This window comes from Nothobranchius furzeri, chromosome 2, assembly GCF_043380555.1.
Source record: "Nothobranchius furzeri strain GRZ-AD chromosome 2, NfurGRZ-RIMD1, whole genome shotgun sequence".
NCBI lineage: Eukaryota > Metazoa > Chordata > Actinopteri > Cyprinodontiformes > Nothobranchiidae > Nothobranchius > Nothobranchius furzeri.
The window spans coordinates 5,888,462-5,911,543 of NC_091742.1; the positions used below are offsets into that span (position 1 = coordinate 5,888,462).

A 23,082-nucleotide genomic window follows, 5' to 3' on the forward strand; every position below is an offset into this window, starting at 1 on the left:
AAGAAAGAAAAAGTCTTAGGAAGGACAAAATTGTTGTTTTTTTGTGTTAAACATGTGGTTATGACTCACTTTTTCACCATCAGCATTGGCGACATTCTGCTTTGCATTCTTCAGTAATTTGGAAAGAGGATCTAGGAGCATTTAAATAAATGATAATATAAATATGTTGTATGCTATTTAAAGAATCAAGTCAATTCTGCTGTTTTCTACCTTTTCTGCGTCCTCTACGGGGGACCGGGCCCTCCTTGGTGTGAGGGGGGTCCTTCTGGTCGCTCTCGGCGCTGTAGTGAAAACCAGGATGATCTGACAAATTTCAGAAACGCACACACACTGTTAATATGGAGCAAATATGGTTAAATCTGGTGGGAAAGAACCCCAGTACAACATAAAATGATGCTCACGTTTTGCATCCATCTCCAGAATGGCTTGTTTGGCCTAAAGGTGGAGAAAAAGGAAGTGAATTCATGAGATTTTAGCCACAAGGTGGCATCACGTTACAGCCTAAAAAAAGTTTCACTGCACAAGTAGACAAAATGTACAAAAGTAAGTGATTTTTGCTGTTTTTTAAACTTTATTTTAAGGATTAAATATTTGATTTTCAAACATGTTTTAGATTTAATTGTCAGAAAAAGGCAAAAATCTGTTGAAATTTATGGGAGTTCTGAAAAAATGCACGTTTCCTTTTGTTGTTTCTTCTCTAATCAATACGACCACTCAGTTTATAACTCTTAAATGTGTTTTTATCAGTAAGCTAATGATAGAATGAAGCACAAATCAGGACAAACATGTATATTTTTATGTTATTACAGATGTACAACCGCTGCTCTTCGTACCTTGGCAGGAATTTTGGCAGGATGATTTTCTAGAATGAGTCTTTTAAGGTGCAGGATCCACATGCGCTTATCTTGCTGGGATTTGGCCTGCGGGTCAGAGCACAAAAACATCGCTAAGAGGATTATGTCACACATGCACGTTAAATGCACCAAGATGATTCCTTCAAAATATATCTTTTGTGCATTCTTCACATTAGATTGTGTGTTCTTTTTTCAGGACATGCCCAAAACACAGCGGTTAGGTAACAACAATGATTGCTTTTAGCCATTAAACACCAAACATGTCTGAGCGGCACTGAGATATCCTCCACAAAACAATGAGACACCTGCAAATAACCATCACACGCTGTGATTCTTGCACAACGCTGCTGCTGGTATCTGCAGAACATCTCCAAACATGTAATAATTGCATTTACAAAACTTAACAGTGTTGCTGTACCTGGACTGTGTGCTGCAGTTTGGGATTCTTGTAGTGAAACACGCTGAAACTCAGTGGCTCTTTTGGAATGATTTCCACCAGCATCAGGTTGCAGCACTGCAACAGGAAAATGCGTGAAAATGGCCATTTTCGTGCATTTGTGTGAAAACAGTGCGTCGTGTTGCGCGCCTGACCAGAATGTGAGCTTTGTATGTGTAGGTTTCTTCTCGTTTTTTGGTAATCAGCAGCAGCTTGTCAAACAGGAAGAGGGTTCTTTCGTTTTTGGCTCGCTGCAGACGAAACGTTCCCTCAAGAACCAGCTCTCCGTAGCCGATCAGATCGGGGCCCTTCCAGTTGGTCAGGAGGCTCTGAATTTCCTGCAGGAAGGACAATGTTACACACATACAGGAAGTCAGACCGTTTTCTGTTTATTTTGACTCAAAACATAGAAAGCAGTTATGCAACTGCGATGGAAAAAAGGGATTTCTTGACTTTTCATCAAAGAACAAAACTAAAACCACGAAAAGCAGAAGATGAGTGAAATCGTTTGTTTTCACAGGAGAAACAAAAGTCTAATTTTGGATTGAAAGTTATTTCTAGACAAAAACTTTTATCTTGTTTTCATCACACTCATGTTTTTACACACTCCTGCATTCATCTGACCATCATGTCTGCCTGCAGATAAAAGAAACAAGCTTCCCTTTTATGTCTCCTCCTTACGCAAGGCCATCATTAGTCTGGTGGGGAAAAAAATAAGCGCCTTGCATAAGATGTTGGGAAGATCACGGCCTTGGCTAGATTCACATAACTATTCGGTTCTGCAGAACAATTAAAGAGCTGGCTCCTGGAAAGGCATGGAACTGCTGCGTGTGTTTTAGATAACTTGGAAAGCGTGTCGGTGCAAGCGCTCGTGGTACCTGCAGCCTGACGGCATGCTCGTGTTTCCTCTTCATGTCGTTGATGTGCCAGGCCACCCTCTGCATGGTGTCGATGGCTTCCTGCACAACCTCGTAGATTTCTGTGTCCTTCTCCATGTGGTTGGCTATCTCCTACACCAAACAAGCAACGTGTTAGCATTTGAACAGGTTCTCACCCACATGCACATCTACAGGAACATGCACACTGTGCACCATCTGCCTGAACATTTGGCTCCTCCACCATAGCTGACTTTTAAGCCGAGTCAAATGCATGCATTTGCGACAGTATAGATAAAATCATTACTTGCACTGGCAGGTGTGTGCCTGCACTCCATCATACGTCACTGGGTGCATTTAAAGACGGCTGGCAGACAGACATACATGCAACAGGAGGTGGTACTTCAGGATCCGCTGCACTGGCTTGAGCAGGTAGGAGCCCAAAGGTAAGGAGTGTCTCAGGGATTCTTGGCGTTCGCGGAAGAACTTGGCCAACGCCTTGTTCGTCATGCACTCGGTGAGCACAGCCACTGACCTGTGGAGACAAAACACAGCAAACAAGATGTCAGAGATGTGCAGTTAATTGTAATCTGATAGCTAGCTGAAGAGGGAGAGCTTTAATGAGCACTCTGACTGACATTGCTTAAAGGGAAACATTTCAGACGACTGTAGAAATTACATGCACGACATTTATGCTGTCAAATTGCTCTGATCCTGGCACAGCTACAATGCATTTCACACGTATGTAAAATGTCATTGAAATGACTGATCGCATCAAAAAGGTTGTGGATTTTCATGCACATGCATTGCTCCTAATTCCCAAGCAACTGCGCACACAAGCACTGTTAAATGCATGAATATCCCATGATAACCTGCCCGTTTTCTGAGTGCTACACTATTATAACATGAGATTTATGTTCAAGACTTGACCAAAACTAGACATTTATTTTAGGAGAACAATCTTAGTTAACTCTAGCATGACATTATTGGGTGATGTGCATTCCATCCGTGCTGGACAGCTAATTTGACTGGTTTTTCTCATCAAACCAAATTTCAGCCTCAAATGTCAGTCGAGCTGCAGGAGGCAAGTTTTTAGTTTCTGTCGAGCCACATTTAGAAACTTTAGAGCTGCAGCACTTAACGACCTCGTAAGATTTGCTGCTCAGTGACACTCGTTTGCTGTGACCTACCGACGAATAAAGAGCTTTTTCAGTAGCTGTCCAGTCAGTGTGTGTGTGTGTTTGTGTGTGTGTGTGTGTGTGTGTGTGTGTGTGTGTGTGCGTGTGGTGGAAAAAGACAGAACAAGACAGTTGTGAACTTGTCTAATTCTTCCGTCTTGTGTGTGTTTGTGTGTGTGTGCACATATGCATGTCTGCGTGTCTAAATTCCAGCACGGCTCCACACAGGCCTCACATTGTTCTGCAGGAAACCTGACCTTAGAGCTCCGTATGACCACGATGCATCCACAGCCTTGGTAAGTGTGTGCATTCATGTGCAAGTGTGTCCTTCTGCGTGTCATGTGTGACCTTGACGTGGGTCGCCAGCTGTGTGGGTGAGGCAGCAAACAGCTGACAGCGGCTCGCATTCACCATCAGCGCTCAATTAGTCATCATTTACTGAGTTTTGGAAATTTTGCAGCCAGAGGAGAAAGTGTGCACAAATTTCCCCCTCGTTCTTCCAGCCCACGGCTTCGTGGCGCTCGCACAAAGCAGAATAAAACATTACCAGCGTCAGGTATGATAAGATGACAACTTTAATACCCATCTGTCAGCGTGTGAGCTGTCAGAATAAAGGAATGGGGATAAAAAAATGAGCAGGAAGGGAGGTGGAGAGAGCCCAAGGCACAACTGACATGAGACAGTTTGACTTCTGGTGAGGAGGCCTCAATAGAGCTGAGTCGGTTAGTTGGGGAGGAGTAAAAGGTAATTCACTGAATCAGACAGACAATGGAGCTATGTGAGATGCTGGGAAGACAAGCAAGTGGAGGTGACATCCTGATGGGATAACGACTGTGGCGGCCTTCTGAACGAACATAATCACACAGAGGCAAGCAGCTTTCTTACCGTGGGTAGTTGGTGCAGTACTGGGTGTAGATGTGGAACTCTTCACTCTGCAAAAACACATGAGATAAACATGAATCAAATAAACGAAGGGGCAGGTGAGGGCGTTTTGGGAGGGTATTTGTGTGTAAAGCAGGTGAATTAACAGGATTAGTACTTTCCTCAAAAATCTGATGTATATAATCCTTTAAAGGGGTTTTCTGCCATTCAATAGATATATTAATATTAAATGTTTTGCTCTTGGATGCAGACACAATCCTTCCCCAAAATGTGTGATTTAACTCAAAGTGTGTCCTTAAAGTAAAAATAGATATTTTTTAAACTTTAAGCTAGAGCTTTAACACTGATCTCAGTGATTGTTGGGGTATAAACTTGACCAGTGTCATATCTGACACCACTCTGCAGCCCTCTGCTAGTTAAAAACCATGCTTGATAATTTTGTGCAGTGGGTAGGTGCCCTATAGGGGTAGCTCTTCACCTGCTTTACGGCTGTTAGCTGTAATGCTAGTGGTTAGCATTTAAAAAAAGAAGAGGTTTACATTTTTTCTGTTTGCATCATGGCGGAGTCTGGAAGTAAAAGTAAGAGAGTGATATCTTTGGAGGCAAGGAAAAGAACTAAAACCAGAGTGAACATCCGCGTAACCTACACTAGTTTGAGGGAGCTGAAGGAGGCTACGAAATCACGGACTGATAGTGACCTTGCTTTGTTGCCACTGGACTTGTAAGTGTTAATATTTTTTTTGTCCAGCAGTTAGGATCTTTTTACTTTGTGGTTTATTTTAGAATTAGTTGGCTCATGTTGGTGTTAGCTTGTTGTTAGTGCTAGCTACAGCAGGGTTGTTTACAACCGTTGTAATTCCACTTTCAACCAGCAGGACAGAGGAACAGGAAAATGCTCCGTTACTTTAAATCCAAATTAAGGGATTCATATACAAAGTTAACCTTTAGTAGAGAATGTGCAACACTAAAAGTCACTTAAATCGGTCATTTTAGCAATGATCTTTTATTGATTGGGTCTTGTTTGTGGTTCTTGTTAATGTTATTTCCCTCTTTTTATTGCCCTGAGCGCTTGTTTTACTTAACTCTAAATCAAACTCACCTCCAACACATGCCTTGATGGGGTTTGGTTGTAAAAAGATCAAACAAGCATTTAACAAAAGCTCTGTAAAAGTAGGTTTGCATGTATTAAGTCTTAAACGAGAGGCTAACCCACACCAGTTGAGATCACGTCTGGATTATTCTGATGGATTCAGTTTTTGTTTGGTTTGCATTATTTACTTGGATGCTGATTTAAAAGTTAACTGCGTTATTCTCCCTTCAGTCACGCTTCAATTCAATTTAACACAGATTCCAGGATGAAATCCAAAACCAAGAATTTGCAAAAGATTTTTATTTAACAATGACTTAAAACTCTGGGATTGTTAAACTGAACATTTTTAATGTAAATGTTCACCGGTTTCATGGCCTGTGGCTCATATCAGCCGTAGTTTCATGTTTACAGGTTACGACTCAGATCACCACTGACAAGGCCTCAGCTCCCCTCCTCTCACTGCTCCAAACAAAAACTCATCCCTGTAGTTTATGATTAGCTGAGCTCAAGCCTTTAATTCTCCATTTATCTCAGCAGCTCTGAGTGGTGGGATTAAATATCCCCTCACTCCTCGTTTCCGCCCCTTTAACTGATGTGTTCCCGCCTTGCATACCTCTCTGAACATCAAAGACGCCCAAAAAGGGCAGCCTGACTTATCAAAGCTGGTCTGAACCCCTTTGGTCTCACCTTTCTGTTGCACGAGGTTTCTCCTCCTCTCTGCAACACATTCTTCATCATGGTCATTTAACTCAAACATTGCCTTGATTCTGGTGATGCTCCCTGTTTGAAGCTTCAAGTGTGCTGTTGCATAATGCAAGAGTCGACTTAAACCTGGTCTGTGTGTTTTTGGCTGTGTGAGTGTGTGTGAGTTTTAAAATAAAGGGGGTCCACAGGAAGCATCATAAATAAATAAAAAAAACAGACGATAGGAATCTGCTTTTGTGTTTGGACTCATGTGGACAGAGCAACGCGGACACCTTTAGCTACATCTGATCTGACAAAACTTCACAGGAGATTGTGTGAATATTTGAGTTGTAGCTCTAAACGGAGTGAAGTGAATACAAACAAACTTCAAAGCCAAAATATACGAACACACATGCACACAAATACACAGTCTGGTGAGCCTGAGGTGCTCTATGGGAACTTTCCTAAATTGAAGAGCAGAGTTCTCTTCCTCCTCCTCATTGTCTTCCTCCAAAGAGCGAGCCTAAACACAACCAGATGTGCCACCGTCGATTTTTGATGACACACACTCCTAATATCCACTCACACAACCACAAAGAGTTTTATGGAAAACTGGATTCTGCAGACTATGCATGACTTTAACATGCACACACACACTCTTTGAAGCGAAATAGAATACAGATCTAGAAATAGCTCACACTTTCCTTTTAGAAATATATACAAGCTATGTTAAATCCTATAATCACCACATGTGAGACTTCAGAACTCTGCAGCTGCTGAAAATCAAAAATATCCTCTTTTAAATACAAATTATACAGAAAGAGTTCTGGTCATAGAGAGCTGAAACCAATAATACGTACAGCAGGAACAAGGCAACCCACTTATCAGCTTAATAAAGTCATAACACAGCCAGTTCTGTTGGTGCAGTCATTCGTTTAAGACCAAAAGGACCAAAGTGAGTCAGCAAGTACAGGACAGTTAATCATGAGCAGTAGGAAAAAAACTTGTGTGATTGTCTTTTAATCAGCATGTAGCAACCCATAGAAGACTTTAACCCTCCCACTGTCTTTATGGGTGACCCAATGAGGAAAGTTGACCATTGAGAAGGATTGATGGTTTATCCCTTGAGGTCCACGTGGCAGGGGTGAGGTGGTGATCACTCCTCACCCCTGCATCTTAGAGAGAAATACTGAGTTGCATGTTTGATTTTGTTTGCTTCTAAAAGGCTTTTTCATGAATTTGATGTGACTAAAACCTCAGGTGATGAGGCTAATGGGCCCATACTATTATTCAAGGGTGCATAGTGGTTGTAAACCTTTAAACTAGAGCTTTAACATTGTTGCGTTAGAAGCTTGGCCAGTTTTGTGTTTGACACCACTCTGTAGCCCGCTGCTGACTAAAAATCGCACTTGATACTTTTGTTGAGTGGGTAGGTGTCTTATAAGGGGAAATCTTTACCTAATTTACATTCACTGTAATGCTAAAAGTTAGCATTTTCGGTTTTATAATCATAAATGAAAGGTACAAGAAGAAGTTAGCTTTTTTGTTGGCATTATGGCGGAGCCTGGAAGTAAAAGTAATACAGTAATGTCTTTGGAGGCAAAGCAAATAATTAAAACCAGAGTGACAGGTCTACATTAGTTTGAGGAAGCTAAAAAATTGTTGCCTGATAGTGACCTGGCTTTTGTTACTGGACTTCTAAGTAATACTACTTTTTGTCCAACGGTGTTTATTTTAGTTGGCTCATATTAGTGTTAGCTTGTTGTTAGCGCTAGCTACAGCAGGTTGCAGCAGAGTTGTTTACGACAGTTGTAACTTTCAACCAGTAGAGTGGAGGAGCAGGGAACTGCTCTGTGTTACTTTAGGATTTAATTATAAGAACAAACAAACCAATAAAAACACATAATGTAAATTTAAATGTGATTTCCTAAGTAATACACACACCCATGTGTCTACAGCAGGGGTGTCCAATCCTGGTCCTGGAGGGCCGGTATCCAGCAGGTTTTGTCGTTTTTCTGCTCCAACAGGCTCAATTCAGTGGTTGAAACACCTGTGCAGCAGCTCATCAGGCTCTGCAGAAGCCTATTAATTAGCTGCTGATTGAAATCAGGTGTGTTGAAACGGAGTTCAAACTAAAACATGCAGGATACCGGCCCTCCAGGACCAGGATTGGACACCCCTGGACAGACTTCCCACAATGGGGGTGGGGGATTTTATGACGGGGGGCTCTTTTGAGCTCAACACCAGCAGACTTTAAAGATGTTAATAGGGTAATGCTAAATTTATGCTTCACTGTTACTCTATTTAAATATGTTAATAACTTTCAAGCAGAGTCATCACTGGTGGCTTGTGCAGCCTTTTTTCGGCTTTGCAGATAAAAGCAGCAGGCTGTGTAAAAATAAAGGTGTGGAACACTGAAAACCCATTTTATGATTATTTCTGATTATATTTGGTGACTCAAAGTTTTTTATACAGGCTGAACATGAAAATAGTCTCCAACACATCTCCAGCATTAGCTTCTGATAGAAAATAGACGGTGAAACGCTAGGATTGAAAATCCTGACAGATTTACGTCACACTGTCACTTAACATTCATAGACTCAACCATCTTGACTCATGACGGGGAAGACTGCTGTTGATTTAGCATCCATGAAACAGCAGAGAATGTTTCAACTGGTATAAGCTAACCATTAGCATAAGCAACTCTACCACACAACAGAACTCCTCCAGGCTTGAGTTATTTGTGGAGATAAAACATCAACGTTGCAGAGCAAATGGAGTCAGTGGTAGATTAAATTCAATTCAAAAATACTTTATTAATCCCAGAGGGAAATTGATTGCTGTAGTAGCTCAAAATAATAATAATAATAATAATCAAGTCATCAAAAAGTTATTGTTTATTACAATGGCCGTTGGCAGGAAGGGTCTCCAGTAGCGGTCCGTGTTGCAGCAAAACTGAAGAAGCCTCTGACTGAAGACACTCTTCCGTTGTCGGACAGTCTTGTGAAGGGAATGCTCAGGGTTGTCCATCATTTTCTTGATTCTCTGGAGAATCCTTCTTTGCATTATCTCCTCCAGTGGTTCCACAGTCGTCCCCAGAACAGAACCAGCCTTTTTTATTAGGCTGTTGAGCCTTTTCAGGTCCCTGCTTCTGATGCTGCTACCCCAACAGACGATGGCTGAAGAGATTACACTCTCAACAACAGACTTGTAGAAGATCTGCAGCATCTTGCTACAGACATTGAAGGACCTAAGCGTCCTCAGGAAGTGCAGTCTGCTGTGCCCCTTCTTGTAAATGGCTTTGCTGTTCTTTCTCCAGTCCAGTCTGTTGTCCAGGTGAACTCCAAGGTATTTGTATTCCTCAACCACCTCCACTTCTTCTCCCATGATGGAAACAGTGTTGGACTCCACCCTGTTTCTTCTGAAGTCTAAAATCATCTCCTTTGTTTTGTTCACATTCAAGGTCATTCATGTTGCTGTTAGCCAATCAGAGGTGAGATATCAGGAAATATGACCTGCCTGACCCTCTTCTGGGCTGTTTTCCCCACTGAGACCGACAGGGTCAAAGGTCACGCCAAGATTCCTGATGGAAGGTTTGGTGTGAGAAGCAAGCTGACCAAGAGAGTCTCTGACTTTGGGAACCAGCTTGTCTGGGGTACCGATGAGGATCTCAGTCTTATCTTCATTCAGCTGTAGAAAGCTCCCAGCCATCCAGGTTTTGATAGTCTAAGCAGGTGTGTAACAGCTGCAGCTTAGACATCTCATGGGGCTTAAAGGAGATGTACAGTTGGATGTCATCTGCATAAAGATGGCAGGAGATTCTTTTGAAGGAGCTCAGGATGTGCTGAAGAGGAAGCAGATACATGAGGAAGAGCAGAGTCCCCAGCACAGAACCTTGTGGGACACCATGGGTAAGGGAGGTGGTGGAGGACCTAAACTAGGAGACGGCCACAGAAAAGGAGCGCCCAGAGAGATAAGAGGAGAAACAGTCCAGAGTAGATCCTGATAGGCCTACCCAGTCTGTTAGCCTATCCAGTAGCAGGTGATGGTCAACAGTGTCAAAGGCTGCAGTCAGGTCCAGCAGGACCAGAACAGAACAGTCCCCTGCATCACTGTGAGTCAGAAGGTCATTAGAGACCCTAAGAAGAGCTGTTCCAGTAGAAGGAGCTCTACGAAAACCTGACTGGAAGCTATCATAGATGTTATGTTCATCAAGAGCAGCTGTGAGTTGTTTAGCCACAACCTTTTCCAAGATCTTGGAGATGAACGGAAGTTTAGAGATGGGTCTGAAGCTGCTATGGAGAGAGGGGGCGAGACTCGGTTTTTTAAGAAGCGGGTGGATTACAGCGTTCTTAAAGTAAGCAGGGACCTGACCAGAAACCAGAGAAGCATTAATTATAGAGAGCACGCTGGGACCGATGGACTGAAAAGCACTTTTAAACAAAGATGAGGGTAAGATGTGGAGGGGGCATGCAGAGGTCTTCATAGAGTTAACTAGTTTGGTTAACTCAGGCAAAGAAACAGGAGCAAAGCTATCTAGGATGACGGGCCTGGTTGGAGTCGGGAGAGGCAGCGATAAGGCTGAAGGAGAGATGCTAGATCTAACCTTATTGACTTTGTCCACAAAGAAAGACAGAAAGTTCTCACAGTCTGCAACAGAGTGGATGGAGGCTGTAGGAGAGGCAGGAGAGACGATACTGCTGATGGTGTTAAACAGCACCTTGGGGTTCCCTTTGCTCTGGGACACCAGGTTGGAAAAATAGGAACCCCTAGCGTCTCTGACTGCATAGTTAAAGGATGTCAGAAGATCCTTTAGGTGCAGCAGATGGACGTGGAGATGGGTTTTCTTCCACAAACGCTCAATTTTTCTGCATTGGCGCATCAGGCTGCGAAGGCTGTCATTAAACCAGGGAGTAGGGTTCACTGCAGGAACTGATCTGGTTCTGACAGGACAGACGTTGTCCAGAATGGAGAGGCAGTGCTCGTTAAACTGAGAAGTTAAGGAATCTGGGTCGTTATCAGAAGAACAGGGTGGATCAAAAGCAGCAGAAAAATTGCTAGCTGTGCTCTCATTAAGAAAACGAGAACTAACCAGACTGCGAGCAGGAGGTGGGGACGCAGAAATTGACAAGTTAAAGAAAATGCAATGGTGATCTGAAATATAAATGTCCTCAGGACAAACACTAACAGCATTTAGACTCAGGGTAAAAACAAGGTTTAGAGTGTGCCCCCTGGTGTGTGTGGGGCCAGAAACATGCTGGGTAAAGCTGAAGGTGTCCATAAGGCTGGAGAAATTCATGGCAAAGAGATCGGAGGGCTCATCAACGTGGATGTTAAAGTCACCAACAATCACCAGTCTGGACAGCTTCACAGTGGAGGATAGAGTCACTAAACTCCTGAAGGAACAACAGCCAGGCCTCCACCATGACCAGAACCCCAGGGCTGGCTAAGAAAAGAGTTCAATCAGAGCAGAATAATCAGATGTTTGCTGCCAAACTTCAGTCAGAAACAGAAAATCCAGGTTTTTAGAGAGAATTAAATCATTGAGCAGGAAGGAATTATTGTTAACAGAGCGGGTGTTTAATAGAGCCATGCTGAGTGAGGTGGAGGAATCAGAAACTATAGAAACAGTTGGAGTTAGTGGTCCAGTGGTTTCTAAATTAGCAGGATTAGATCCACAGTGTTTGTAAAAACCACTTATGGAGGGAACAGGAGGAGAAACCACTGAGGAATGAGGATAAACCAACTTTAAAAAACTTGGACGGAGAAACCGCGCCGCAACGCGGCCTGGCGGGAATGCGGAAGTGGCGCTCAAGTCGCCAAACAAAGGACAAGAAGTTAGAAGATCACGCGATGTTTACTAGATAAACCACGCTTTAAGAGAAGTCTTATTCTCACTGGGATTCCTGCTCGTTTACCTCTTTTCCTTCGACGTTTTCCCGGGACCGGACAAACATCGCTGGAGGCGCCCTGGTTGGAATCGTCGTTTGGCTCCGGGCCAGTGCGCCACTCAGATAAACAAACAGGGAGGTACGTCCACGGTGCATCTTGGGCGATCGTGAACGAACGAAAGGATAAAAGAGTCTGGCGATCATAGGAGATGGTAGCAGGGACACTACTGAAGAGGATCGCAGACAGGAGCAAGGTGGAAAAGAGGAAGTTAGTGGAGAAAAGTTTGAAAAAGTGGCCGGTGACTACGGCTAAACAAATACGCTTTCCTGGATTTCTTCAAAAATGGGGATTGGTCATCGATAAACCATAATCAGTCAACTTCTAAATATGAATAAACATTAAATCTATGAAATTTATGCTGTTCAGGCTAAACCACTTTGTGAGTTGTCACTAAATTCAGTCCTCATGAGCCACTACCCTGTGCTAACACACCTGATTTAAACGGTTACATTACCTTCTCAGCGTACTCACAAGATTTGCAAGAGCCTGATTTGAAAAGATGAGTCAGTGGATGAAAACATCCAGAACATGCAGGATTGTGGTCCCGAAAGGCTGGATTTGGTGGCCACTGCTCCACTTGATGAAAATAAAAACACCAACGTCCTCACTGACAGTGGGATTGTGCAGAAGATGATGACCAGAAGTGGAATTCAAATGTGTTTCCAGATTTCAACACATCTTGTTTTCTCAAATACAGAACATGTTGACATGCCAGTTGAATGAGAAGGCAAAGATACTTTTCATTCATTTTTGAGTGAAGCACAAAAAAAAAAATGCCAAGAGGCCATTTTGCTGTTTATATGAAGAACTTTGAACCATCTCCAGAAAACCAGTTAACAAATTATGATGCAGACAAGATCGAGTAAACAACAAATCTGATTATCTGGAACCAAATTATCATCTTTATCCTGTGTTTGTTTATTCTGGATCCAAGATAATGATGTGGAAATAACGTGGGCCGCAGTCAAACTTTGCTTCAACAACAACTACTGTATTTTGGGAGCATGTGACACAAATTCTGACTTTTTTGTTGGGCGTGTTTGTGGCCAGACAGTTGCTGTGTGGGATTGGGGGTAATTGCAGTTTGGTAGGGAGGGAATGTAATGTGTTGAGGAGGAAGTGCAGGAATGCAGCTTATTATCATGGGACATGATCATGCAATCATTTTGTGGGATTCAGACAAATGAAGAGTGGGTGTAGAATAACAACTGAATCACACAGACACAAGAAGCAGTGAGTCAGTAGAGAGCAGAGAAGCGAGTTCAGGTTTGGGTGAAGTTCAAGTTTCTCTGGAAAGTTTAATTCCTCTTCACGAAAACATCCTCACCTTGAAAATATCGCTGCAACCTTTAATAATAACTCACTGCCCTCATTTAAGGCTATTTTTATGGTTGTGTGTGTGTGTGTGTGTGTGTGTGTGTGTGTGTGTGTGTGTGTGTGTGTGTGTGTGTGTGTGTGTGTGTGTGTGTGTGTGTGTGAGTGTGTGCACACTCTAAAATCCAAACCAGCTGTATAGACAGGATTTGACATGCAGAGGAAGAAAGTCAGCTGAGAAACAAACCACACAGATTTAAGACTCAGATCTTTGACATAATCTAATCCAGCAACACAACATTCAAATTTAAAAACCCGAGGTAGGAAGAAGCAAGCTGCAGAATTCCACGTATCTAAAGAAATTTGCTTGATTAAATGGAAGCAGAACTAAAACAGTTCCAAAAGCAGCAACTGCTTGAAATTCCAACATCAACTTAAAAATGTTAAAGCTTCTGCCAGTGGCTCATAAGGTAGCCAAGGGGACCACACACCTGTCTCTTACATCCTGACAGCCTCAAACCTTTGTATTGTAAAAAAAAATAATAATAATAAAATAAAAAGTTACTTCTACAGGTGTCTTGATGGTGTTTTATCTCAAATATATGATTTAAAAAGACATTTTGCTTCCAGTTTTGCAGAAAACATCTTATGATTCATAATATAACTGGTCTACTGAAGCTTTGAGTATTCTGTCTACTCTTGAATGGATCAGAAAAATAATATAAATATAATGTCTACATTTTGATGCTTATTTTGCTCTGAAAGGTTCTGGAAGCTTTTAGTCAGCTGAGCTTTCAAAATCTCCAAAATCAATCAAAACCGTCATGAGTGATTGTGCAAAATCTATGAAAACACAAATCAACGCAAATTCAATCACAAAGTTTGTACTGTATCTGAGCTCCAAAGGAGGTGGAGTTTCCTCACTTGCTTTCGCTAATGAAATTCCTGTCAGCTTATTCAAAATGTCACTATACTCATAAGCACATTATTCCTGATTTAACCTCATATTTTGATATGTAACTTGCATGACTTTAAAAATATAATCGGGATAAAATCTCAAACAGAATAGTTGTACAAATATTTTGCACCATTAAAGTAACACTAAACCGTTTTTTAAACTTTAAGATAGAGCTTTAACATTGATCTCAGGGATTGAGTTAGAAACTTGACCAGTTTTATATTTAACACCACTCTGTAGCCCTCTGCTGACCAAAAACTGCACTAGATAGTTTTGTTTAGTGGGTAGATGCCCTATGGAGGGTGCTCTTTACCTGCTTTAAGGCTGTTAGCTTTTATGCTAGCAGCTAGCTTTTTCAGTTTGCCGATCAGCAGTAAAACCACAAAAAGAGGAAAAAGAAGAAGTTTGCTTTTTCTATTGGTATCATGGTGCAACCTGGAAGTAAACGTAAGAGAGCGTTGTCTTTGGAGATGAAGAAAAGGGCTAAAACCGGAGTGAGCATCGGCGCAGCCTACATTAGCTTGAGGGAGCTAAAAAAAGGCTACTAATTCATGAACTACCAGACTTGTAAGTAATAATAGTTTTTGTTCAGCAGTGTGGATCTTTTTACTTCGTGGTTTATTTTAGTAATAGTTGCCTCATGTTAGTGTTAGCTTGCTGTTAGCACTAGCTACGGCAGGCTGTAGTAGCAGGGTGGTTTTTAATTCCACTTTCAACCAGTAGGGCGTCAGAAATCTCTCTTTGTTGCTTTAAGTAAAATGAATGGACGTAAAAAAGACCATCTACCTTGGAGACAAAGCACTCTGCAATGGCCACCGGGTCTGCATTGCACTTCTCAAGATCGTGAAGAAGATCCCTGAAACAGACATCCCAGAAATCAGTAAAAAAAAGTTCTAGAATTATAAAAAAAAAGAATAAATTATGTAGGATTTAAGACCTAATTTCCCTGCTTGCCAGGATAAACAAATATTAGAATTCCTTTGAATTTCAGGATGCTTTTGGGGAATGAATAATTGACCACGAAACAATAAGGAAACTTCCATGAATTGAAATATCCAGCCTCCATGGGTAGCTGTGTTTAGCTGTGTGGAAACGCTGTAAAAGTTACTGTTTCACGGTTAAACTGTGAGGTCATTCTGACCGCCTTGTGTTTCCTTTCACTGGTCAGTTTGTCAGCGTGCAGCTGCTGGGAAATGAATAGGTGGGAGAAAATGTTTGTGTCTCCAGATCACCATGAACACTGCTCAGCTAGCCACATCTTCTGGGTTTAGAAACCACAAGTGCAGAGGAGGTGCGGGAGGAGGAAAACACACCTGGATGCTGGAAGAAGGCCCTTCCCAGAAATAAAAAATTGGCTCAGACTCTGTTTGGTCTCAGTTGTTTAAAGTTACCTGTTAAAGTGGTAGATGTCGCTGATGTTGCCAAAAAGTGAACCTTTATCCTCGGAGCTCAGGGCCAGCCGAGACTGGTTACTGATGCACTCCATGTAGTCCTGTAGAGATAAAAATAAATTAGACCATCTTTACATCTATACCCCATTATTAAATTTGCTGATTTTGTTTCTGCAGCTTTCAGCTTTCCTTGACTCTGCTTAATGCCACTTTCAACAGAGAGTACTGAATCAGAAAAGACAAATCTCCACATAAACTGAAGCTTCTTTGTTGTTTTTCATTCAGAGTTAACTCAAACAAGTTGTGTGATGTTACGATATTCTTCCCAGTCCCGAACACAATCATCTTTCGATCATCTCCAGCCCCTAAAAACAGATAACTGGTGCTGCTGGATTTCACTTTCATCCAAAAACAAACTTTTGGTAACAAATTTGGAATCATACAGATTTAAGAGTGTGGGGAACACTACAACCCCCAAAAAGTCTGCCCTGCAAAAATTAAGTGGAAGGTGGACCAGAGAGAGACGGAAACAATGTTCCTGTTCAGGCTACATTTTCATCCCCATTGTTCTGCAGCAGAGAAGAATAAATGGATCAGTAACTCAACAGACATCCTTTTGAATCTGAAGATGTGGCATTTAGGCTGAAGAACCCAGATGATCTACTTCTCTATTCCACTGCATCAATATAAGCAACGCCCAACTACTCGCCACCCTGTAGCTGGTAAATCACTGGGCTGCAAATACTGTTTACAAATTGGAAATGACATTCTCGAAGGACTTTCCAAAATGTCTCAAAGTGTTTGCGAAGTTTCTCAATTATACCATCAAAAAAGCCATGCTGTTGCTGCAGGCATCTGGTGTCAATTTCAGTTGTGTCATAAAATCTGAGACAGTTTTGGGAGGGGGTAAACAAATTGCTGACAAAATGATAATGAATTGAGAACAAATGGAGACACTTTTTTTATTAGATTGCAACAAGAAAGTTTGCACAACAGCAGCAACCGTTTTGCAGTTACATTACCCCCCCCCACACACACACACACCACCACCACCACCACCAACAACCCGTGACCCGTTCATACACGTGACGCATTTAGTTGCCTTTTAAGTGAAGTTCCAAATGATGGTTTAAACATTTCTCGTGTGTCCAACTAGCTGCAGCCCAGTGAGAAACTGGCTTGAGATCTTAAAAAACAACGTCCTAGGCATCAGCAGAGCAGCAAAGACAAAATCCATCCATCCATCCTTTTTTTGCCGCTTATCCGGGGTCGGGTCGTGGGGGCAGTAGCCTAAGTAGAGAAGCCCAGACTTCCCTCTCCCCAGCTCCTCCGGAGAATCCTAAGGCGTTCCGTAAGACATAGTCTCTCCAGCGTGTCCTGGGTCTTCCTTTAGATTTCCTCCCGGTTCGACGTACCCGGAAAACCTCCCCAGGGAGGCGTCCAGGAGGCATCCTTACCAGATGCCCGAGCCACCTCAACCGGTGTTGGTACAAGATCTGCTCGGGTGCAAGATCGGCTCGGGGTCCGTCGACTGCCGATGACGTCAAAGTAGTTGATTGGCTGAACATGAATCTTACGGGATTACGTAATCATGTTACATTGTTATCACGTTACGTTGTTATCATGTTACGTTGCTCCAGGCAAATCTTTCTGTTGGAAAGATGGACAACTTTTACAAAGAAATCCATCATTACCTCTTTGAAAATACACTTTTAGCATAGAGCTGCATGTATATTAGGGCTGAACGATTAACTGCATGTGCAATTAAATTGCGATGTGACAAAAGGAGATTTTCTAATCGCAAAGGCTGCAATTTGGCAGCGAGTGGTTAGCGCAATGCTAATATACGTGGAAAAACCCATAGGAATGCTAATGCTAATATCACCGATTACATTCTTACAAATTATGAATTAGAAACGTGCCAAATGATTACATTTGGAGTCTAATAGAAAGTAAAACTACCATCAATCAAATAAGTACAGACAGGTATTTTAGTAAAGTCAGAAAACTTTTAACTCCAGAGTTTTGGCTAGCAGCTATGAGCGTACCTGAACTATGCATGGACAAGACGTCAAAAACTCTAAACACAAAATACTTCAATAAACGGGACACACTTCTTTCCTGCAAATACAATTTCACAGGTGTTGCTAATACAGGTGCTAATACACCTGCTAATACAGGTGTTGCTAATCCCTTCAAGGGATGTGCTCAAAGAGGAGTTCAACATTATGAATAAAATATAGTGTTTTATTTTACAAATACCATTATAAACACAAACTTACGTCTTAAGAAACATTATTTTAATAACGAAACAGCTAAATTCTTTCCAACAGTATAGATGTGTAGTGTATTTTGTCTGAGTGGCTTTGCCGTACTTTGACGTCATCGCAGTCGAAGGACCCCGAGCCGATCTTGTACCGACACTGGCTCCTCGATCTCAAAGACGAGATGTCTCTCTGATTTGAACTGTTGCCTGTACAGCTCTAAAAATTTGATGCCTCTTGAAGAGCATTAGTAAAATCTGCACAGCCACTACAGGTGTCCATACTGCGATACTGGTGCAACATATTCAGGCTGGGAGGGATCACGCACCGTCTGCCTCTTTTATAAAATGTCTCCTGCTTGTCTGTCTCAGTCAGAGCTCTGACGGTATCTGCTCCTGCAGGCAACCAAAAGCTGCCTACCCGAGTCCTGACCAAAAGGCTATTACAGTACACAAAGAGAACACACACACACACACACACACACACACACACACACACACACACACACACACACACACACACACACACACACTTCAAATGCATAGCCACATGTGGGATTATTGTTCAGGTGGACAAAGGGATTTGATGGCAGCTCAATAACCTGAATCTGGACAGTAATAAAAAGCACCAGGCTGAACTCACCGTGCACAAACACACCCAGAAATCATTTCATGCACCTGCAACGCTGTTTAAGGCTCAGTGAGAGGAAAAGGAGAGGGAGGTTCACTTTTTACTGTCTGACGTCTGTTTACTTCACATCCAGTCTGCTGACTTAGTTTCTGTTCCTATTATCACTTTATTATCTATTATAATCATTTGGAGCAGAACTCAGAAAGGCAACGATTCATATAAAGTTACCAAGTTTCATTTTTTGCTTCATGCTTGGATGATTTAGTAGATCTTTATATAATAAATGCATGGAGGTTATGTCATTCTGCAGGTTCTGAAGGACCACCATGAAGGAAACTAGTTTTGACTAATAGTAGGAAGTGCTAGTTGCTTTGGATCTGCTCTATCCACAGGTTGATTCTCCTAAGGGCTTTGCAGAAGCCACATAAGACCATACAGTCAGGAGAAATGCAGTTGTAAAACTCACCTTTGACCGTAAGCTGATGCGGCACATTCAAATTTGACTCGTTTGACTGAATTAGAAAGAGTAAATGTTCTAATAAATTGAGTTGATATTTCATTTTAAGAAACATTAAAAAAAACAGGCTACTGCTAACCAAAAGGGTTCATGACACTACCTAAATGACATCATCGCTTAGTTTGTGTATTCCCCATGAGTATGTTAACTATAGGAGGGAGGAATTACGTTGTAGAGAGAAAAACTGGGTAAAAACATCCTTTGTGTAGAACTTGATATCAACAAGCAGCAGGTTCATGCTTGTGTGGTTCCTTTGCTTTGGAGGAAAATCATTTCCTATACTGACTGCAGCTGCATGAGGACTGAGCTGCCAGTGAGTGCTTTGGGATGGAGGAATATGCTATTTCAACACATTCTCACACCCGAAGCGTCGAAAACTGACGCAGGGTGAACAAGCATTTGTTTCCAAAGCGTTGGGAGCCGATGCACTGTGCCAGAGCGTCGTTGTCCGACTGCCGTGGGAAAATGGAGATTTCACCAAATTCTGACCTTTATCCTCTTGCAATTTAACCTTCCCCCCACCCACACCCTAACCTCAACACTCATGCTCTTTCAAAACTTTACTCCTCATTATTCCTTATCTCAAACACAGTTATCAGGAAGTATAGAATGAGAAACAGGGTTATAGTTAGGATGGGGGTGAGGGGTAGGTTAAATAGCAAGAGGTTAGAGGTTAAATGTCGATGAAATGTGCGTTTTACCGCGGTCGTCGGAAAATGGCGCTCTAGCACCGCGCGTCGAAAACAAACGCTTGGTCACCCATCGTCAGTTTTGATGCTTCAGCTGTGAGAACGTATTGGCTATTTTCTGTCGTTGTGGCTAGATGGGTCTGAATAATTTGCTAAATTCAGTTGCTATGTTTGCTCCACCATGCTTGCTAGTCTGTTAGTGGTGCATTTAAACAACAAATATCAGTTCTTTGATGGCTACTCAGCTATGATGCGTTCAAAGACGTTGGATTATCTGATTGTTGCATTCCTAATTTCAGTTAAAGCAACTGACGGCAAATGCCAGAGTTGTTTTCTTGTCCACCTGGGTCGGAGTTTAAGAGACAAAATGTCACAATTCAGCGGTTTGAGTTACAGAAGGGAACAAAGCTAATCCTCGCTACAGGCCGGTTGGTTCAGCTGTGGGTCACATCAGGAGGTCATGTTTAGAATTTGTTGACCATCAGTCAGTAATATGTAAGGTGATGCTTTATTAGCCACGGGGTCAAAGATCTGACCTGACCTGACCTGATCACTCAGCACACTCAGCCTCGGTGAGCTCAACAAAAGGCTGTTCTCAGATCAGCCATTGGACACACCTGAGGTTCACTCCCAACCAGAGCATCAAACGCAACTTGTCTAAACCTGAAACCTTCATGTGTTAATCATTAACCTGAAGCAGTCTTTCCTCAAATTGAGGTAGGAAGCTAAAACTCCAGACAAGTGCACATCTTCTCTCCTTGATGATTTCCACAGGACATCTGGTGTTTACAGATCATCTCTAAAATTCCAGCTCAACTTCAGATGTCATGAGGTCTAGATTAGAGGTTTCTCTCTAATGTTGTTTGTGGATGATGGATTGGGCTCGTTACACACAGAGAGATGGTCAAACAGAGGAAATGAAACAGCAAATACACAGAAATGCTCGGTGAGTCTGAAAATAGCCCAGTGCAACAACAGCTCTGCTGATGGACGATATACAGGTGAGCCCAGGGGAGTCTGGGTAAATATTTGTGTTAGGGCTGTTGCACCTTTATTTTGTCTTGCAGGTAGCAGCTTGGTCAGGGACTCACACAGGACTGTTGTGATAATAAATTGGACTGATGCTGTGCAACTGCGAGGTTTAAACCTCTTCACAGATACAATCAGCGCAATCTATCCCATTTGTGTTCATGCTGTAATTAAATGAGCGAAGACAGACTAGACGCTTGTCCTTTCTGAAAGAGCTGCTTCTGCCATGGGAGTATTTGTCCAAAAAGCAGGGTGGTCCAATTCACTAATGGCTCCAAATGATGATGTCCGGTAGTTAATAAGAGCAGCTTCGAAGATCTGCTCAGCGTTTTTCTAGCCTACTTTGGATATTGAGCTTCGTTGTTGAATCTTTTCCCACAAAACTGACTGAATTGCACAAAACGTACAGGCAGAATGCACAATGTGTCCCGTGCATTTCAGTTAGAGGAAAAAAAGAAGAAGAGCTGAACAGAGAAACAAAAGCACTGGCGAAAGAAAGGAGAGCGAGCTTTGATGCAAACCACTACACCCAACCCCCAACAAAGACACTCAAAACGCTGACTAGAGGCAATGTGTGTTCTCACAGTTCAAAGCCAACTTCACAGAAAGAGCACATTTGCTCGAGCGTGCATGCAGCACATGTGCGTTTGTGAATTCGGGACAAAGGTGAAGGTGTCATGTAGCTCGGCCAAACCCCCGCCTGCAGGTGGACTAAAGGATTCCCAGCAGGCGGCCAGCAGCGAACGTCATGTATGAGAGCAAAACGTACGCGCCAAGAGGATATAAAGGTTTAATGTTCCTATCTGAAAAGAGTCAGGTCAGGACTGACATGTCTTAATGATGGTCCGGGGTCAGCAAAGAGGTGTTTCCCTGGATTTTCTTCTTTTTCCTTTACATTTTTACAAATTAGGACTATGAAAGGCAAAACCATATGCTCCAGTTTCACCTACAATGTCCTCTTGTGTGAAAGCAGCTGCGCCCATTAGTTGTGTCATGGTGTTATGAAGAATGATATGAGGTAGTTTGGTGTACAGTTGTAGGTTTTAGATATTTGACCTTTATTTAAAGGTGTGGAACACTCATTTAACACATGTGCAGTGGTCTCTCGTAGGAAGGAATGCCTTGTAAGTCGTACTCTGGGGAATAAAAGCCCAGAAGCGCCTGTATCAGCACAGATAATTCAGCTGGAGGAGAAAGTAGCTTCAGATAAAAGGATTTGGAGGTTTATTTCCTGATAATTGGACATCTTGCCTCTGATTGGCTAGCAGCAGCGTGACTCTACAACTGACTTGCAACACTGATGTTTTATCTCTGCAATTAACACAAGCCTGGAGGAGTTTTTCTGTGTGGTGAACTTGCTAATGCTAACGGTTAGCTTCTACTGGCCGAGACGTTCTCTGCTGTTTCCTGGACGCTAAACCAACAACAACGTTCCCCATCATGAGTCAAGATGGGTGAATCCATGAATGTTAAGTAACAGTGTGACGTAGATCCGTCAGGATTTTCTAATCCTAGAGTTTCACCGTCTATTTTCTATTAGAAGCTAATGAAGGAGATAGGTGTAGGAGACTATTTTCATGTTCTGCCTGCATGAAAAAGTCACATTGACCAATTATAATCAGAAATAATCCCCAAAAAAGAGCTTTTCAGAGTTAGTTCATTTTCATGTTATTGTGGATTTTTGGTAAATACCTCTACGATGCTGTGTAGATCTTGGACATATGTTCTCTCTGTGTCTAGTATCTCCTGCACCACGCGGTCCACATACGTCCTGGGTCCCTGACTCGTCCTCTCTTCTCCATCTAGACTCTGCTCAGTTTCTGAATGTTCTTTTCCAGTCTTTCTTTCATCTTCCTCTTCACACCCCAGCTGCCTTGCTGGAACCAGCTCCAGCCGAATGGCCCCAGAGTCACGATCCAAGGTGACGGGGGCCGAGACGAGGGTGGACCTGCTGCCTAGGGAGCAGTGGCTGTCCCGGGATGAGGCGGAGGAGGATGTGGAGCTGTAGCTGATGGGCCGATCCACACTGTCAGGAGAGGAGTCCATGCTGATGGCGGAGCAGTGGCGCGACGAGGCGTGGCGGAAGGCCGGGTTACGGAGGCAGCGGCCTGGGATGTCAACGGAGCTCAGGACCGATCCGGAGTCCGGGACTTCGGGAAGAGGAGGCAGCACATCAGGCAGGTAGCTGCAATCGTCTACAAACAATAAAAGGAAAGACTCATTGTACCTGTTGTTTTTCAAATACGAAACATTCAAATGACATTTTTTTTACAAGTTAGATGCAAATATTTAAGGATCTAGTAAAACATCTGTACAGACATAAACTTATTTTCTTATTT

At 42.5% G+C, this 23,082-nt stretch overlaps 1 protein-coding gene across 2 annotated transcripts in view; it reads right to left on the reverse strand.

Moving 5' to 3' along the window:
- Nucleotides 1-23,082, reverse strand: part of LOC107377633 (pleckstrin homology domain-containing family G member 1) — a 48,908-nt gene that overhangs the window by 3,581 nt on the left and 22,245 nt on the right. For both annotated transcript variants that reach the window (XM_015947379.3, XM_015947378.3), the window contains exons 2-13: nt 22,436-22,938; nt 15,615-15,715; nt 15,010-15,079; nt 4,229-4,275; nt 2,550-2,700; nt 2,169-2,300; nt 1,446-1,628; nt 1,273-1,368; nt 834-920; nt 402-435; nt 211-303; nt 70-131 (exon numbers count right to left, since the gene is read on the reverse strand). In XM_015947379.3, coding sequence (XP_015802865.3) covers nt 70-131; nt 211-303; nt 402-435; nt 834-920; nt 1,273-1,368; nt 1,446-1,628; nt 2,169-2,300; nt 2,550-2,700; nt 4,229-4,275; nt 15,010-15,079; nt 15,615-15,715; nt 22,436-22,789 — 1,410 coding nt within the window. In that variant the 5' untranslated portion in view covers nt 22,790-22,938. The remainder of the gene's footprint in view (nt 1-69; nt 132-210; nt 304-401; nt 436-833; nt 921-1,272; nt 1,369-1,445; nt 1,629-2,168; nt 2,301-2,549; nt 2,701-4,228; nt 4,276-15,009; nt 15,080-15,614; nt 15,716-22,435; nt 22,939-23,082) is intronic.